Consider the following 14,850-nt stretch of genomic DNA (forward strand, 5'->3'; position numbering starts at 1 on the left):
GGATCCATCACTGTGAAATATGAAAATGATGGTTAAGTTTTTTTCTGAAGGCTGGTTTTTATCATTTGATTTCAACAATGAGCTGTGTTATATCATTTAAATAATAAAGAAACGTATAAAATATACAATATTTCTTCAACCATTTGAAAATCTTTATCTCTTTCAGTATGAAAATGGAAAGATACGCACAAGACATTTCTCACAGAATGACTATATGTGCTATCGTAATAATCACATTGTTTTAATATTTGTCTATAAATTCAGGAAACAGGTACCGAATTATCAGAATTAATACACTTGGTTCAATAATTACTTTAATGGCTCCTGATGATACGTAACTGCTAACAACCAGTTATAGGGTCCCTTCCTGATTCTTTTAATCACGTTATTTCCTTGATGGTTTGAAGTATTTTTATAATTTATGTACCATTTTGTGTAAGATACATAGAGATAAGGGCACATCATTTTTCTCAATTTGGTCTCTTTGGCCTCAAATATATTCAATGCATTTAGAAATAACCGAAAGGCATTTTTTTCTTGAAGAATCTACTTATATAGGGGCAAAAGTGCGGGAACCCTTTCCCGTCATTTTTCCTTCGTGCATTTCATTTTTTAGTTTACATATCAATATCTTAAACAGGCAAACAGTAAAAACACTTTGATGGTTATTTCTCAAATTTATGAGGTATAAATACTTGGATGATGAAAAAAATCCCTCCCATTATCTAATTATCCTTTTTTTCAGTTTTTTTTTTTAAATATTATTTCAACAAATACAATTGTCCGAAAATATGTAAATGATCAATTCATTGTTTATTTTACAAAACGATAAATAAATAGACAAAAATAGTCCTAAAGCTATATAAAAGTACTAAAAAGGTTAAAGGAACCAGTGCGTTTTAACCAATCCATATGTTCCAAAATGATTATAGAGACCATAGGATGGTTTATTACTTGGACTCCATGCTCAAGGAAAATGTTTTCACTGAGTTTTTTATATGATATTATTAAGTTCTCTTTTTCCGTGGTTTTTTACTGTCATTTGACAGTTGGACTTTGAGTTCACGTCAGCTATAGTTTGATCTGATTTAATTTCATAGCAATGTCATTAAATTTAGGAGGTACACAAAAGTATAGAAACCTAGTATTTCACATGTATTTCATTTCCAACGCCATTGTTTAAGTAACTGTCTGGTCGTAAATATTATCTCGCTCGCTCCTGGGTCTAAACAACAGTTATTATATATTAAACAAACTGACAGACAATTTTTTTGCAATAATCCAAAGGAAAAGGAAATTCAGAGGTAAACCCCGGAAAGTAGGAAACTTCCACAATTGTCCTGACTCGGTACAGGTATAAACGATAGAAATAGTGAATCAAACAAGGTTTTATAACTCTTAATCTCCTGCTTCCATTTCTGTAATCTGTAATTCATGGTATCCATCCTTTTACCCTTGCGTTACGTGTGAAACCATCATCACCTTTCGACGTTTTATGCGCTTGATAATGAATTATTTTAGTTACTTAATGTTTTTTGTTGTGTTTGTCTGTTTCCCATGTCTGGTCTTTGTCCCTGGATTTCATTCTTTTGATTTCCGCTAGAATCTTGGTTCCCTTGATTGCTCTTTGATACATGGTAATTTTGATACTAAACGATATCGAGTCACGATGTCGGGTTCATTGTAGACCGTATAAAACGTACTGTTTGTGGTTATCAAAGGACACTGAACTTTTATTCTGATCATAAAAACCTCACATCACCTTGTAAACCTCATCAAAACCCGGACACAATAATAAGACTTGATCAGTATAGTAATCCTATTATAATAAATATAGATAAATACGTCATGTATTTCACGCAATACTTTGTTTTCAAATATGGGGAATACCGAATGCCTGTTGTTCCACCTTGCGTTGCATAAACATAAATAACTATTCTATAAGCAGACCAATGAAAGGGCACCGGGTGGCCAAGGCAGCCTTATGAAATGGAATTAAATTCTATATTTTCAATTGAAAACATTGACAAATAGTTAGAAAGCAAAGAAATTCAAATAATAATCTTACAAATGTGGTTTGTACATTGTATAATGTTTTTTCACAAATATTTTAAAGGAAGAATGGACCCGGGCTTTGACCACCTTGTGATCAACTCTTGGTCCATCGCTTTATTCAGTGATAAGAAAATTTACACATAATATTAGGTCACAATTTTCGTTTCCATGCATTAAATTTGAATATTAGATTCTTTCCTCTGATTTAACGTTCAAACATACTATATGGGATACTCAATTTTAATCTTAGCCCAATCGATGGTGTGAAATTAAAAAACAAGGAAGTAATATGTTGAAAGCAATTTACGGTCATTCTTTCAACTCTGTGCAATTATAACTTGCTATCTAAGTTTTCTTTATCATTTTAGACGAGGAAGCAGCCAAGATAATAATCATGTACTCAATATTAACAATTTTTAGAAACGTTTACTCTGCGTTTCTGTCGTTGTAATTTCACAATCACCGTTTGTTTTGTGAAGCATTAAATTAATATATATTTCACTTGTTTCAATTGTTATATCGCAATAAGAAAGATTAAGGTTCAGCTATGGAATTTTTCTAACAATTAAAATTTGCCGATCTATAACAAGATAAGCGTCTATTACTATATTTCACATTTTGGAAAGTATAAGCAGTTTTTAATCGCAATGCAGCAGTTGTGAATCTGGCGATTTCAATACGAGAACCATACCCAAGTCCCTAAATTTTTGGATAAAGACATAAATCGTTTTATGCCTTGTATCTATAAAATATAGCAATAGCTTTCTCAGTATTTTTCAATGTTTTGTTAGTAAAATTAATTCTATATTGGGGTCAGGTCCACCCGCTGTACACCCGCAGTATGCATGATCCACACTTCAGGATAAAACATACAATAAGTTAATTTGACTTAATACATATACACTAAGAAAAAGGGCTCAGCTGGCATCTGATAAAATGTCAAATCTCAAAATACGCACACCGCTATGACGGTTAAACGGACTTCAATCTCTTCACGTGTAGCTTATATATAAATATGTTTATGATATATGTATGAAAACTTAAGTATAGTTGCACTAATTTTGAAAAAAAAATACTTAAAACTTGTACTGACAAGTAATTTGATAAGAAGGAAGTAATAATATGGCTTCAAGTATTTCATGATATTATTCTCTGAAGAAACTATTTGGTAATAAGTGTTCTTAGAAGTCTGGTGTATGTCATGTCAATGTCAATGAAACTCTTGAATCCTGAGGGTCATATTAGATAATGACAAACGTCTATCAGGAATGATCAAGCGTATATTTACCAGGAAATAGTAAAAGAAATCTTGTCAAGTTCTCCAAAACTTAATTTCAAACTAATTACGTGATGATATAAGTTCATATAGTTGCTGCTGTATAAGAATACTATAAGCCTGTTGGGGTTTTCTTTGGTGTAAATATGCCATCGCTGCTGACGGTTCTTCCTTGTCGCCACGTCTCTGGTACAGATATAATGGTGCTAATGTGATTGCATTCAACTGCATAGTTTTTCGAGGTTGGTGAGATGTGAACAAAACTTTTGTAGAACCATTATACATGTAGTTAAATGTCATTTTTTTTATTGCATTAAGCCTTCTGATTATTTGTATGTTCTTTGACCGACATAAGTATCAAAAAATTTAAGTTACGTCATTTTTGTCGATCGGTTAGTCTGCAATCTGCAATTTAAATAATCCCAAATTAAATAACGCTTTTATTAAGACTCAAGTCTTAATTTTGACTGGAATCAATTGCAAATTGAGCTAGAAGGATTGTTTCAGATTTTTAGATATTATGCTTTAATAACCAGCTGTGGGACAATATACACTTCTGAATAAAGGGCTTGCATTTCATGAAGAGTAATTTGCCCTAACGTTAGTTATATTGCATAACTTATAAACTGTCTTTAATTAATTTAACAGATACAAAAAAGTTTGCATACTTATAGCAAAATGATCTAGTGGTTTGCTAACAAATTTTTATATAATTCTGAAAGGGTGCCTACAGCTTATTTCGTTTAGTCTTTAACAAACTTTTAATTAATAAATCAAGTCATGCAACTTCAGATAGATTGTTACAAAACAATAATAAGGTCTGTTTTGGTCATTCTTTTTTTTTTTTTGCAAATTGCACATTTATTTAATGCCATGAATGGAAATCACGTTGAACTTTGTCAAGATGTTTCAAACTGATTTGATCGAATGGAACGGAATAAATATATCAGAGATCAAATGGTTTAGACAAAGAACATGATCACCTTACTGAAAAACGGTTAATGGCTTATTGTATCATAACATGGAAGTGATTGAACATATATGCAAACATTTGTCGATTATCTCCTCTTAATTTCAGATGATAACAAGTGTTTTAATGATATAAATTCTCTAAATATATCTTCGAATTCTGTCGGACAAAGACATTTACAATGTCAATTAAACAAGCAAGGAAATAGAGGCCAAACTCATGTCATAATCTTCCAATGCTTGTTTCTGCCATAACTAACTTTTTTATATTCTAGTACCACATTATGACTGCTACAAGCCCAGTGAGATGCCTTTTCATCTTTATAGGAAAACATTATCGAGGCTATTTCTATGCTTATGTAATGAAGTGATAATACTATAGAATGAATACATTGACCTGTCTACGACTTCCATAGACAGTGGAAACACCTGCCTAATTTAATTTACCATTTGATAATCTGGAAGAGTAATTACTTAAAACGTACAGTACGCATATGTTTTAATGATAAATGCTTAAACCAATCCTTTATTAAGTTATGCCGCACTTGTAATGGATAAAAATCGCAAAGCGTTAGTATTATACAATCTCAAGTAATTTTTATAAGCAACATACTAGTGTTAAATTGGCTATGAAAAGAATTAAAAAATCAGCAATATATATATACCATTTTTGCTAAAAATATAAATCCTTTTTTATTGACAAATACACTCTGTACCAGATATTAAGAACACATTGCTTTTAGATACCTTTATCAAACCAGTTTGCTTACATAGAAAAGCTGTTTTATCCAGTACGCAGTCTGGGAAAACTTTGTCACACTCCAGCCATAAAACAAAATATGTTTCTTCTTGGAAGTCTGGCTGCTTTGGGACGATTATATAGATATCGCTGGTATTTGTATGATAAAATAGTAAACTTAAGATCTTCAGTTATGTTTAGTTGTTTCAGTAACTCTAAAGTTTTGTAGTGAATAACACAATTCAATTTACTACGGCAGATAAGTGGGTAGAATGACAGTAGCACCAATTGTGCGGTGCGTTTTACGAACTAGATCAGGCATTGTCTTATGTTTATTACTGAGTAAATTGAATTTTATATTCTTATTGGACAGATCAGAAGTTCCAGAATATCGTTTTCCTCATTAAACGCGGAAACGTTAACACATACTTGTCATAATCCAGAAATTGCAACTTGATACCATGGGTTGAGTCATCCATTTTTTTACTTCATGGCTGTTTCAGGTCTGATGAGAATATAGTTGAGGGCAATAGTTTTGACGACGTTTTCTCATTGTTGAAATAAAACATTGATATTTATCACTCTCAATGGAGCGAACACTACTAATCGCGTCAGACAAAGCAGGCAGCATATGAAGAAAAATTTAGAGCTGATAAGTAAGACCCGGAAGTCGTTTATGTTAATGTCTTTTATCCAGTTATTTTCACAAAAAGGAACCTGGAAAAAGTCATCATAATAATAAAAGGTGTTAGAATATGACCAACTTTGTTGTTTTGTTTTCATTTTATGGTAGTTTTCATGGGATCAACTGCATTTTTTAATATTATCCATTTTATTGAAATGTTTGCCATGTTTTCTTTGTTCTCATTGTTTCACGCCAATAGTTTGACAAATGTCATATATCTTGTAGCAGTTTATTTTGTGGGTCAACAACTCACTCTAATGTAATAGAGCACTAATTACTTTTACTATGATTCAAGTTCCAATGCGACATTAAACTGCTTTGGATTATATGGATTATTTTGGTACCCAACTTGTTTTTGTTTTTTCTTTTTTTTCTACACAGTTTCTTTTTCTAATATCTATCTAAATCATGTCTCTATATTGAACTTCAAAGTTTTCTAGTACAAAAGAACGTCCTCGTTAAAGGCTTAGATTCGTGAACTCCTGTCCTTATGTTCAACTCTAAGAACAGTTTATAAAATTGTACTGCATAATTACTCTCTATTTTACATTAGTTGACTTGTTGATTTTGAACTAAATTCAATTTGATAAACTTAAAATGGTAAATTGTATTATCAATAAAGAAGTTTCACTATAAATGTCAAATTTCATTTTTATATGATTGTTAGTTCTTTAGATTTGTGATTAGTTTATGGTTGAACCGAACACCTAAACTAGGATATGACATTTCAGTGTTTAGATAATGAAAGAAACCTTATTTGAAAAACACAAATGATACTCATATAAATATTACAAATTACCGTGTACTGTACACGTGTTTCAAAGAGTAACCCCCCATCAGCAGCAAAAACAAATTATATACTAAAGAAGTACTTAAAAAAACTAAAAATATCGAAAAATGACTTTAAATTTTATGAGGGAAGTTGTGGTCCTAGAAATAAGATAGAAATGTTGCTTTTATAGATAAAGTGATGTTTCTTTATTATGGCTTCATTCATCGTTATGGGTAGGCTTCTGATATGTTGTCACTTTATAACGGCTAATCAAATGGTCTACCATGGACTGATGCTTTATCATCGTTTTACAATGGGTGTGATGGTGATGTATCGTCTTTTACAACGGGTGTGATGGTGATCGATCGTCGTTTTGCGAGGGGTAGACTTGTGATATATCGTCGTGTTACAACGGGTATGAGAGTGATAGTTCTTCATTTGCCACGGGTGGACTGACGATGTATCGTCGTTTTATAACGGGTATAAGGGTGATAGTTCGTCGTTTTGCCACGGGTGGACTGGTGATGTATCGTCGTTTTACAACGGGTGGGATGGTGATTTGCCACGTAAGGACTAGTGATGTATAGTCGTTTTACAAAGGGTGTGATGGTGATAGATCGTCGTTTTGCCATATATATATATATATATATGTATATATATATATATATATATATACACCATACTCGTGTTTGGATTTTCTAATGTTACAACTCAACGATGGAATCTTTGTTAACTAAATAACATATCTTAATTCTCTAATTACGAGGAACGGGAGCCTCATTAAATGTACATTTTTATTTAGACTGCTAAACGAGAATATTCCTTGGTAAAAAAGATGACGCAAATCTATTCTGAGTCAAACCTAGCTAGAGGATGAGAGATCATTATCTTTGTCATTTCCGTGTACATTTTTGGAATTCTTCCTCCGTCAATAACAGAACGTTAATTATTTCCTCTTCCGCAGTAATGTCTAATTAAAGCTAAAATAAGATCTTAAACTAATTTGATATTTAACAAAATATCAATCGATTGGCATTTTCTAGATTAATGATGTTTACAGTTTGACCTGTAGTAATGAAATCAGTGCATATAGCGTAAAAAATAATTTGACAATTGTGTATCGTGGCGTGTCAATTAACAAATTCAGTACCTACTACAAAAATGATTCAGGTCACTTGGACGATTTCTTTAAAGAATAATCAAGGGAACCAAGGTTCTAGCGGCAATCAAAAAGAATGCAATCCAGGGACAAAGACCAGACATGGGAAACAGAATTACACAACGAAGAGCATAAGTACATAAATCATACATACAAAGTAACAAAAGTAAATTAGCAACTCGGACTCCACTAAAAATTGGGAGCATGGACCAGGTGCACTGGTAGGGTAAGCGTCCTCAGCTTTTCTAGAAAGTCATAAATATAATTGTTATTGTAAGTGGTGACATCACGATGGAAGCTTTTGTTTTAACGTTTGAGCTTACGATTTATTATTTATGGAATCGACGATTTAGACTCTGTCGATTCCTTTCCATGACTAGCTTTGTTTGTATCTATCTCATTGTATATATTTTTTAATTATCATTTGCGATGTGAAGGTGGAATTAATATCCCATGGATGATAATGATTTTGTACTCTTCAAACATCAACGGTTCATTTTGCGTTTGTACTTTGATAGAGATCAGTTTTATTACTACTCCAAATATAATTCAAAAAGATCATTGGGAAGTACTCAATATGATACTTGACCATAATCAAGTCATGATTATTTTTATCCTAAGTGTCTTTGTTATGAGAATTCTAATTTTTTTCAGATAGTTATATTCAACTTTACACAACTTTAGCACACTGACTCTGCTTACACGTAACCAAACCCACACGAGTGACGCCTCTTAATCTTCAAATACTAAATAATTATCCCTTTAATTACGCAAGAAGTTATAATTCATCTATTGCAAAAAAAGAAACTAAAAAAATATTTTTTTACATTAGAATAGTAGATAATGAATGAATTACTTTTTAGTTGCTGGCTGAAGTTCAACGAAATTTAAAATTTAAAACCACAAAACCTATCTCGTAAAACGCAATCTTTTTTTTATTTGCTTTAATAAGAAAGAAAGCCAAACCTTTTCAGTAAATGACACGGAAGAGATTGTAATTAGTACATTTTCTGTTCAGTCATACTTTACGTTTAAATTTATTTATAACACACACGAAGTATACCTGATATGAAGAAAACGTCTTGTCATGCACATTCTTTTTAAATTGTCAAGTCATTGTAACATCTTACAAGTTTTCGTGATATCTTTTCTTTATAATTAAGGAGATAGACCTAGGGTAAGGGAAACAAGTATTTGAATCAGTGATATGTTTGTATCATATTCAATTTCACCAAAGCCTATCAAGCTTTCATTTGAAACAGAATGAAATCAATCCAAGTTACTTTGATGCTTACATGAGATTGATATAAAATTCTGAATGTTCCAATGGTTTGTAAGAATTGTGTCCCTTAACCCAGGTCTACCTCCTTAAAAGAGCAAAAGAATCTTCATAAATGAATTATACGAACAGTCTTATTTACACGTAGATTAAATTATATACGGACATTCTTATTTACATGTAGCTTTCTATTGAATTATCCCTAAATTATATTGTCTTCTTCACTACAGAAGTTTTATGGTCGTCATCATGAACTCGTGGATCGTTACGGTGTATCCATCAGCACCATGAAATCTGATTTATTCAACGGGTCATTGTTTCCTTTCCTCGTTTGTCTACCCCGGACTTGATTTTTTATGAGCAACTCGGCGGGTGTTTCTAAAATAGCAGAGGATGCTTACCCTACCAGTGCACCTGGTCCATGCTCCCAGTTTTTAGTGGAGTCCGAGTTGCTCATTTACTTTTGTTACTTTGTATGTATGATTTTAGTTACTTTATGTTCTTTGTTGTGTATGTCTGTTTTCCATGTCTGGTCTTTGTCCCTGGATTACATTCTTTTGATTACCGCTATAACCTTGATTCCCTTGATTACTCTCTCCCAACAAACATTCGATGGAGTCTCATTCTCATTCCACGAATATTGCAGTATATATTGCAACAATGTCATTTTTATTTCAGATGATGACTAATCTAATAAACTTACAAGCAGTTCAACATGGAGAAGGTCACAGTCTTGATCAGTTCCTTGTACAAAATTTTGGATCAGAACACATTATTCCAGTGACCCTACCATATCATCCAAATGTCATTACAATACGCCATCAATACATGGGTGCTACGGACAGGTTTAAAAAGTTCATGAACTTATTGATTCCCGCCAAAATTGACGTTCCGATTGAAATGGCTAATCGAACGTCCTTTTTGGTCATGGATAAATACCAACAAACGTTAAAAACATTTATGGTGCAACAACGGACTGTTTATCCCAAACCGAGCTTTGGGTTAAATTCTAGGTTTCTTCTCCAACTTTTATATCAGATCCTTTCATCACTTTTTCATCTTCAGAAACATGGTGTCGTTCATAGAGATATAAAAGCCGATAATATCTTCTTGGACTGTTGTCTTCGACCAATCTTAACGGACTTTGGATTTGCAAAATCTATCAGCTCTAGAAATAGTGGACCTCTCTTTGTCACGTCCGATCAACAAGTTTGTGCTGGAAACAATCACGCATGGGCTCCAGAGCTTGTACGCTATAGTCGGCAAGGATTGACTCAGCGTGGAAGTGGCGGAGCGGTAAGGGTTTTTTTTTTTTTTTTTATCTTATTTAGGTAATTTAACATAAACAACAATTAAATTACATGAACCTCGGCTTAATCTATTTATTTGAAAAAACGATGTAGATTTTTTAACCAAATAACTGCCTTTGCGTTTGTATTTACATTACGGAAATATCATGAACTATAGTTCTATATCTACAGTCAATGATACTATTTGCGTTTTACAAGGATCTGAAATTTCTGCCATAATGCGTCTATCTATAACATGCTATATCATCAATGAAGAAACAATAAATGATGTACATCTATTATTTTCTCAGTGTTAAAATATAAGTGATCAACTCCAGTTATATTTTTTCACTGTGTTTGTGGAACAATGATTTGCAACTTTTTTGTATTAAAGATCGTCAACTGCCTATATTTTATGTGTGCTTATTTTGTCAGTTTTTTTTTTTTCTTTTTTCATTCTGTAGATTATCGCTTATTTTTGTTACGATATAAATTACCTCTGCTGAGCCGACAGCAAAAGTATGAAAAGCACGACACGAAGATGACAAATAGTAATCCTATGATATAGTTGATGATTATTTATAAAAACATATGTAACCTTAGTAAATATCGATAATGTATATTCTAAATCCTACTAAGAAAATCCTATATGTCAATAAGATATCTTGAAGGAAAACCTGCCACCCGAAAAAGAGATTGTGGTTTTCATTTGATGATTTATTCGTAATGATGAACGTTTCATTTTTTTAGGCAACGCTCCAGCAAATTTACGGAAAAGCAGACGCTTATGCCGTCGGTAGAATGTTCTACAGTTTACTCCGACCCATAAATGATGGTGACCATTTCCCACAATCATCTGTTAATGTTCCACACTACGAGGACTCAGATATACCTGAGCTACCTGCTTGTTATGCCGAAGGTTTACGTTGGATCCTGCATAATTTAGTTCTAGATAACCCTTCACAACGGATATCAGAGAGGAAAGCCATGCTATGGTAGGTCTGGATTAAATTATTTTTTATTTATTTACATGATTCCACTTATATATCAATCGTAGAATCCTTTGAAATTTGTAAATTACTTGACATTAATATCAAAATATCAGGCATCTACAACTATCGCGTCTGAATTTCTGTAAATAAAGAAAAAAATCAACTTTATTATATTGAGAATAAAGAGTACAACACAAACGGAAAATGAAGTTGGAAGTCAGGCAGTAACGATAATACATCAATTGAATAGCTACTGGTCACTAAAGTGTTATGATAATCTTCAATTTATATACATGTTACTTCATTTATTACGCGAATTATCCAGCATCACAAATTTACTAGTACATCTATAAACACTTGTCTTTGAACATAAAGTGAGAAAAGAAAAATGGTTAAATGTTCATGAATTAGATTTATCTAAGTGATACTTGGGACAATAAGGCAATAATGTCATCGAATTACCATTGTGAATATTCTATTGTATACTATTGAAATACGAACAAGATTATTGTTATCGTTTATTTATTTATTTGTAGTGCTGGCATGATGCTTTTTCCTCCCAATGATTTACGGAGTGAAATTGACACTTTAACTTATTGCCAAGCCCGTATAATGACTTTGTTAGCTTTAAACAACCAATCCAATTGGTAAGTGTATGTGTCAAAAAAAGCTAAAAATAATTCTAGTTTTATTGTAGTAGTCATTCTAAGAATCATGCACATTCTGTAATATGTGATACACCCCCAAATAGGCTACATTTTTATATTTATTATTAAGCTGCTTAATAGGTCTATATGATGAAATGTTTAATTATTCATTCTAATCTGTCTGCTCTTTGGAGATAATCCACATGGAAAATCCAACAGTGTCTATTGTATTTTAGTCTCATTTACAGAGTTATCTCCTTTAATTTTGAATTTTACGGTACATTCTATATAACGTTTATATCCTATGAACAAGGGTTATATAAAAAGCCACATGTTAGTTTCTGTTTTAAACAAAATATAAAAAAATATGTAGGTTTTCTAACTATGAATCATATTTTGCATAATTGTTATCTGGTGTGCTATTTAATACTGAAAGTCATCTATATGTATTGCTACCTCTGTATTTACCTAATACCAGATTTCATGCTACAAATTGGAACATTACACAATACAAATAATATTTGTACGTAAATAAACAATAATATTCGAAAGCCGTATTCAAATTATCTCGTATGGTTTCACTCACAAAAAAAAACAATTTTATAAACAGAAGTTTCCTAATTCTGTGCTGTATTTTCTTCTTTGATCGATATTTTTAGAATTGAGTCCTTTTTGTATTAAATTTATATTTGCATTTTATCTTTGTAAGTAATTGGTGCAAAGCTAATGATAGGATACTCATTGAAACACGTGCACAATATACCAAAATTTTGAAATATTCACGTGCATGTTTGGTATTCTCATGGCATATTGCTATTCATTAGCTCTATGAATTTTATAACATTAGGTTTTTATTTATTGATGAAATTAAGGTCTGTGTTACCTATTTCATTGTTATACGAGTTGATCGTGATAGTTGAAGATGGATAAAATCATGTGTTATAACACTATTTGTATTCATTTTTTTTTCAGTTTGCTACATGGAAGGGTATTAAGTGCAGAGCAAAGTGTAAAAATTAACTCCCTTGTCTTAGAAAGTGACTTCCTGTATAGCACGACGCCAACTGAATTCTGGGATATCTATCAATTCCTGCAAGACCGCGGCTTACTTTAAATATAGATGAATATAAAAATATAAAGTGTGTTCATTACTGTCATTAAGATGTAGTTTTATTACTCAACATTGTATTAATGATAAGGCAGAACATTTTCTTCTCAGTTATGAAAGACATAAATGAGTACTTAACATATATATTTCATGTAGATTAAGCAGAACTATATTTAGTCAAAATTAGATCGTAATGGATTACTCGTACAAAAAGTAAGAAAATGTCAAATGTCTTGCAGCATAGAGGGTATTGTACTTTCGATTAAAATATCTATAATGATGTTAATATGTAGGAGTGTGCTTTGCAATCTATTCAATAGTATTGTGTTCTACGTGTTAATCTAAATACTATTCTGATGTATGCATATTGTATGAATGAAGTATGACAGCACGATTGAACTTAACACGTTTGACTTAAAGTGTGACGTCAGATAAATGTTGCATTTAGCTGGGTTGCTTAGAATATTTCTTTTGTGCGACATTGTGGGTATGAATGAAACGATTGTAATGTCTTTTTAATCAAATGAATGTTTACACCTTACATAAAAAGCAAAAGATACAAAGTTAGATTTTCCTTTTAAGATATTTTGATTTTCTTATTTGCATTGCATCGATGCTTCTGATCTTGTTTTCTCTGTTATATTTTCTTCATTTTTATTTACTCCACAAGTTTTGTGTAATAAGAGTTTTTTTAACTGTGACTTCCTAGATTAACCAATCAGACTGACTAAGACCACAGATTTGAGGAGAAAATGTAGATTTCACATTCTGTATGAATTAAGTCCCAGCATAATCAAAATGTCACTATTTAATGAACGTCTGTATCATTCGTAACCAATGAAATTCTAATAACCATAATATTATAAGGTACCTTTTGACAAAGTATGTTGCTATGAACAATGAAAAAAAATATAGCTCCTGTATGGTATAATCGTCCCACTTCTACAATATATCCCCATTCCCATTCCTAATTGTCCCCATCTCATCAAATTAAAATTCTATGTTTTAAAATTCTTGAACATTTTAGCAGTTATTTCAAATTAATTTTAATCTGTTTCTTTATATCAATTATTATTTTAAAACTTTTTCTTCTATCCTCCCCATTCAAAATTCTCATCCCTAATACACCATCTCATACCCCATCTCCTACTCCCATCCCCATTCTCCATCCCCATTCCCCATCCTTTTTCCCCCATTCCCAATCCATCCGTATACTATTGGACGGAAAGCTTTCCCTATACAAATACTGTACATAATGTTAACATTCTTGGAACAATCATATCATTTAATACATTCAGTAAGATTTTCAAGGATAACCCCCTTACAACATTATGTTGGATGCACATAAACATAAGTACAAATCATTAATAACATAGGCGATGTCTATTTAGCATATCTTTCCGTAGCAAGTCTAAATTCCAGACGCCGTTAGTAACTCACATTTCAATGTGTGATTGTGATCAGTTTCATTGTGATTGTTTTATGTTGTTTTAGTCTTTATGTGTTTATTTTACGTATTCCAGCGGGTAATTCACCGTAATGTGTTTATGATTCATCTACGATGGAATTATGTTTGCCATGTCATAAAATAAATATCTCAAGAATGAATGTTTTGTCTAATGTTATTTGATTAATATCTCTTTTTTTTATCGTTGTTTGTGTTGTTGTTTTTGCTGTTTGACATACTGTACAAAATGTTGGCTTACCAAACATCTTTATTTTGCTTAAACAAACCAAATGCAAAAAAAAAAAAACACACACACACAGCTATCAGCTGAAGCCGTATAAGATATGAAATCCATTCAGTATTTTTCTGAAATCACAGTTAATATTATTAAATGCTCTGCTAGACAAAACAGACAGAACAGAGTATTGTCAAT

General features: G+C 31.8%; 1 protein-coding gene across 9 annotated transcripts in view; it reads left to right on the forward strand.

The window, feature by feature from the left end:
- The window catches only part of LOC148603182 (uncharacterized), a 72,875-nt gene extending 58,297 nt beyond the window's left edge, over positions 1–14,578 (forward strand). For all 9 annotated transcript variants that reach the window (XM_088552085.1, XM_088552088.1, XM_088552092.1 and 6 more), the window contains 4 exons: positions 9,613–10,230; positions 10,974–11,218; positions 11,752–11,862; positions 12,835–14,578. In XM_088552085.1, the coding sequence (XP_088408211.1) occupies positions 9,613–10,230; positions 10,974–11,218; positions 11,752–11,862; positions 12,835–12,976 (1,116 nt within the window). In that variant the 3' untranslated portion in view covers positions 12,977–14,578. The remainder of the gene's footprint in view (positions 1–9,612; positions 10,231–10,973; positions 11,219–11,751; positions 11,863–12,834) is intronic.
- Positions 14,579–14,850: the final 272 nt, after the last annotated feature.

This window comes from Perna viridis, chromosome 11 (genome assembly GCF_037379345.1).
Source record: "Perna viridis isolate PV_CMFRI_1.1 ecotype Kerala chromosome 11, ASM3737934v1, whole genome shotgun sequence".
NCBI classification, from domain to species: Eukaryota; Metazoa; Mollusca; class Bivalvia; order Mytilida; family Mytilidae; genus Perna; species Perna viridis.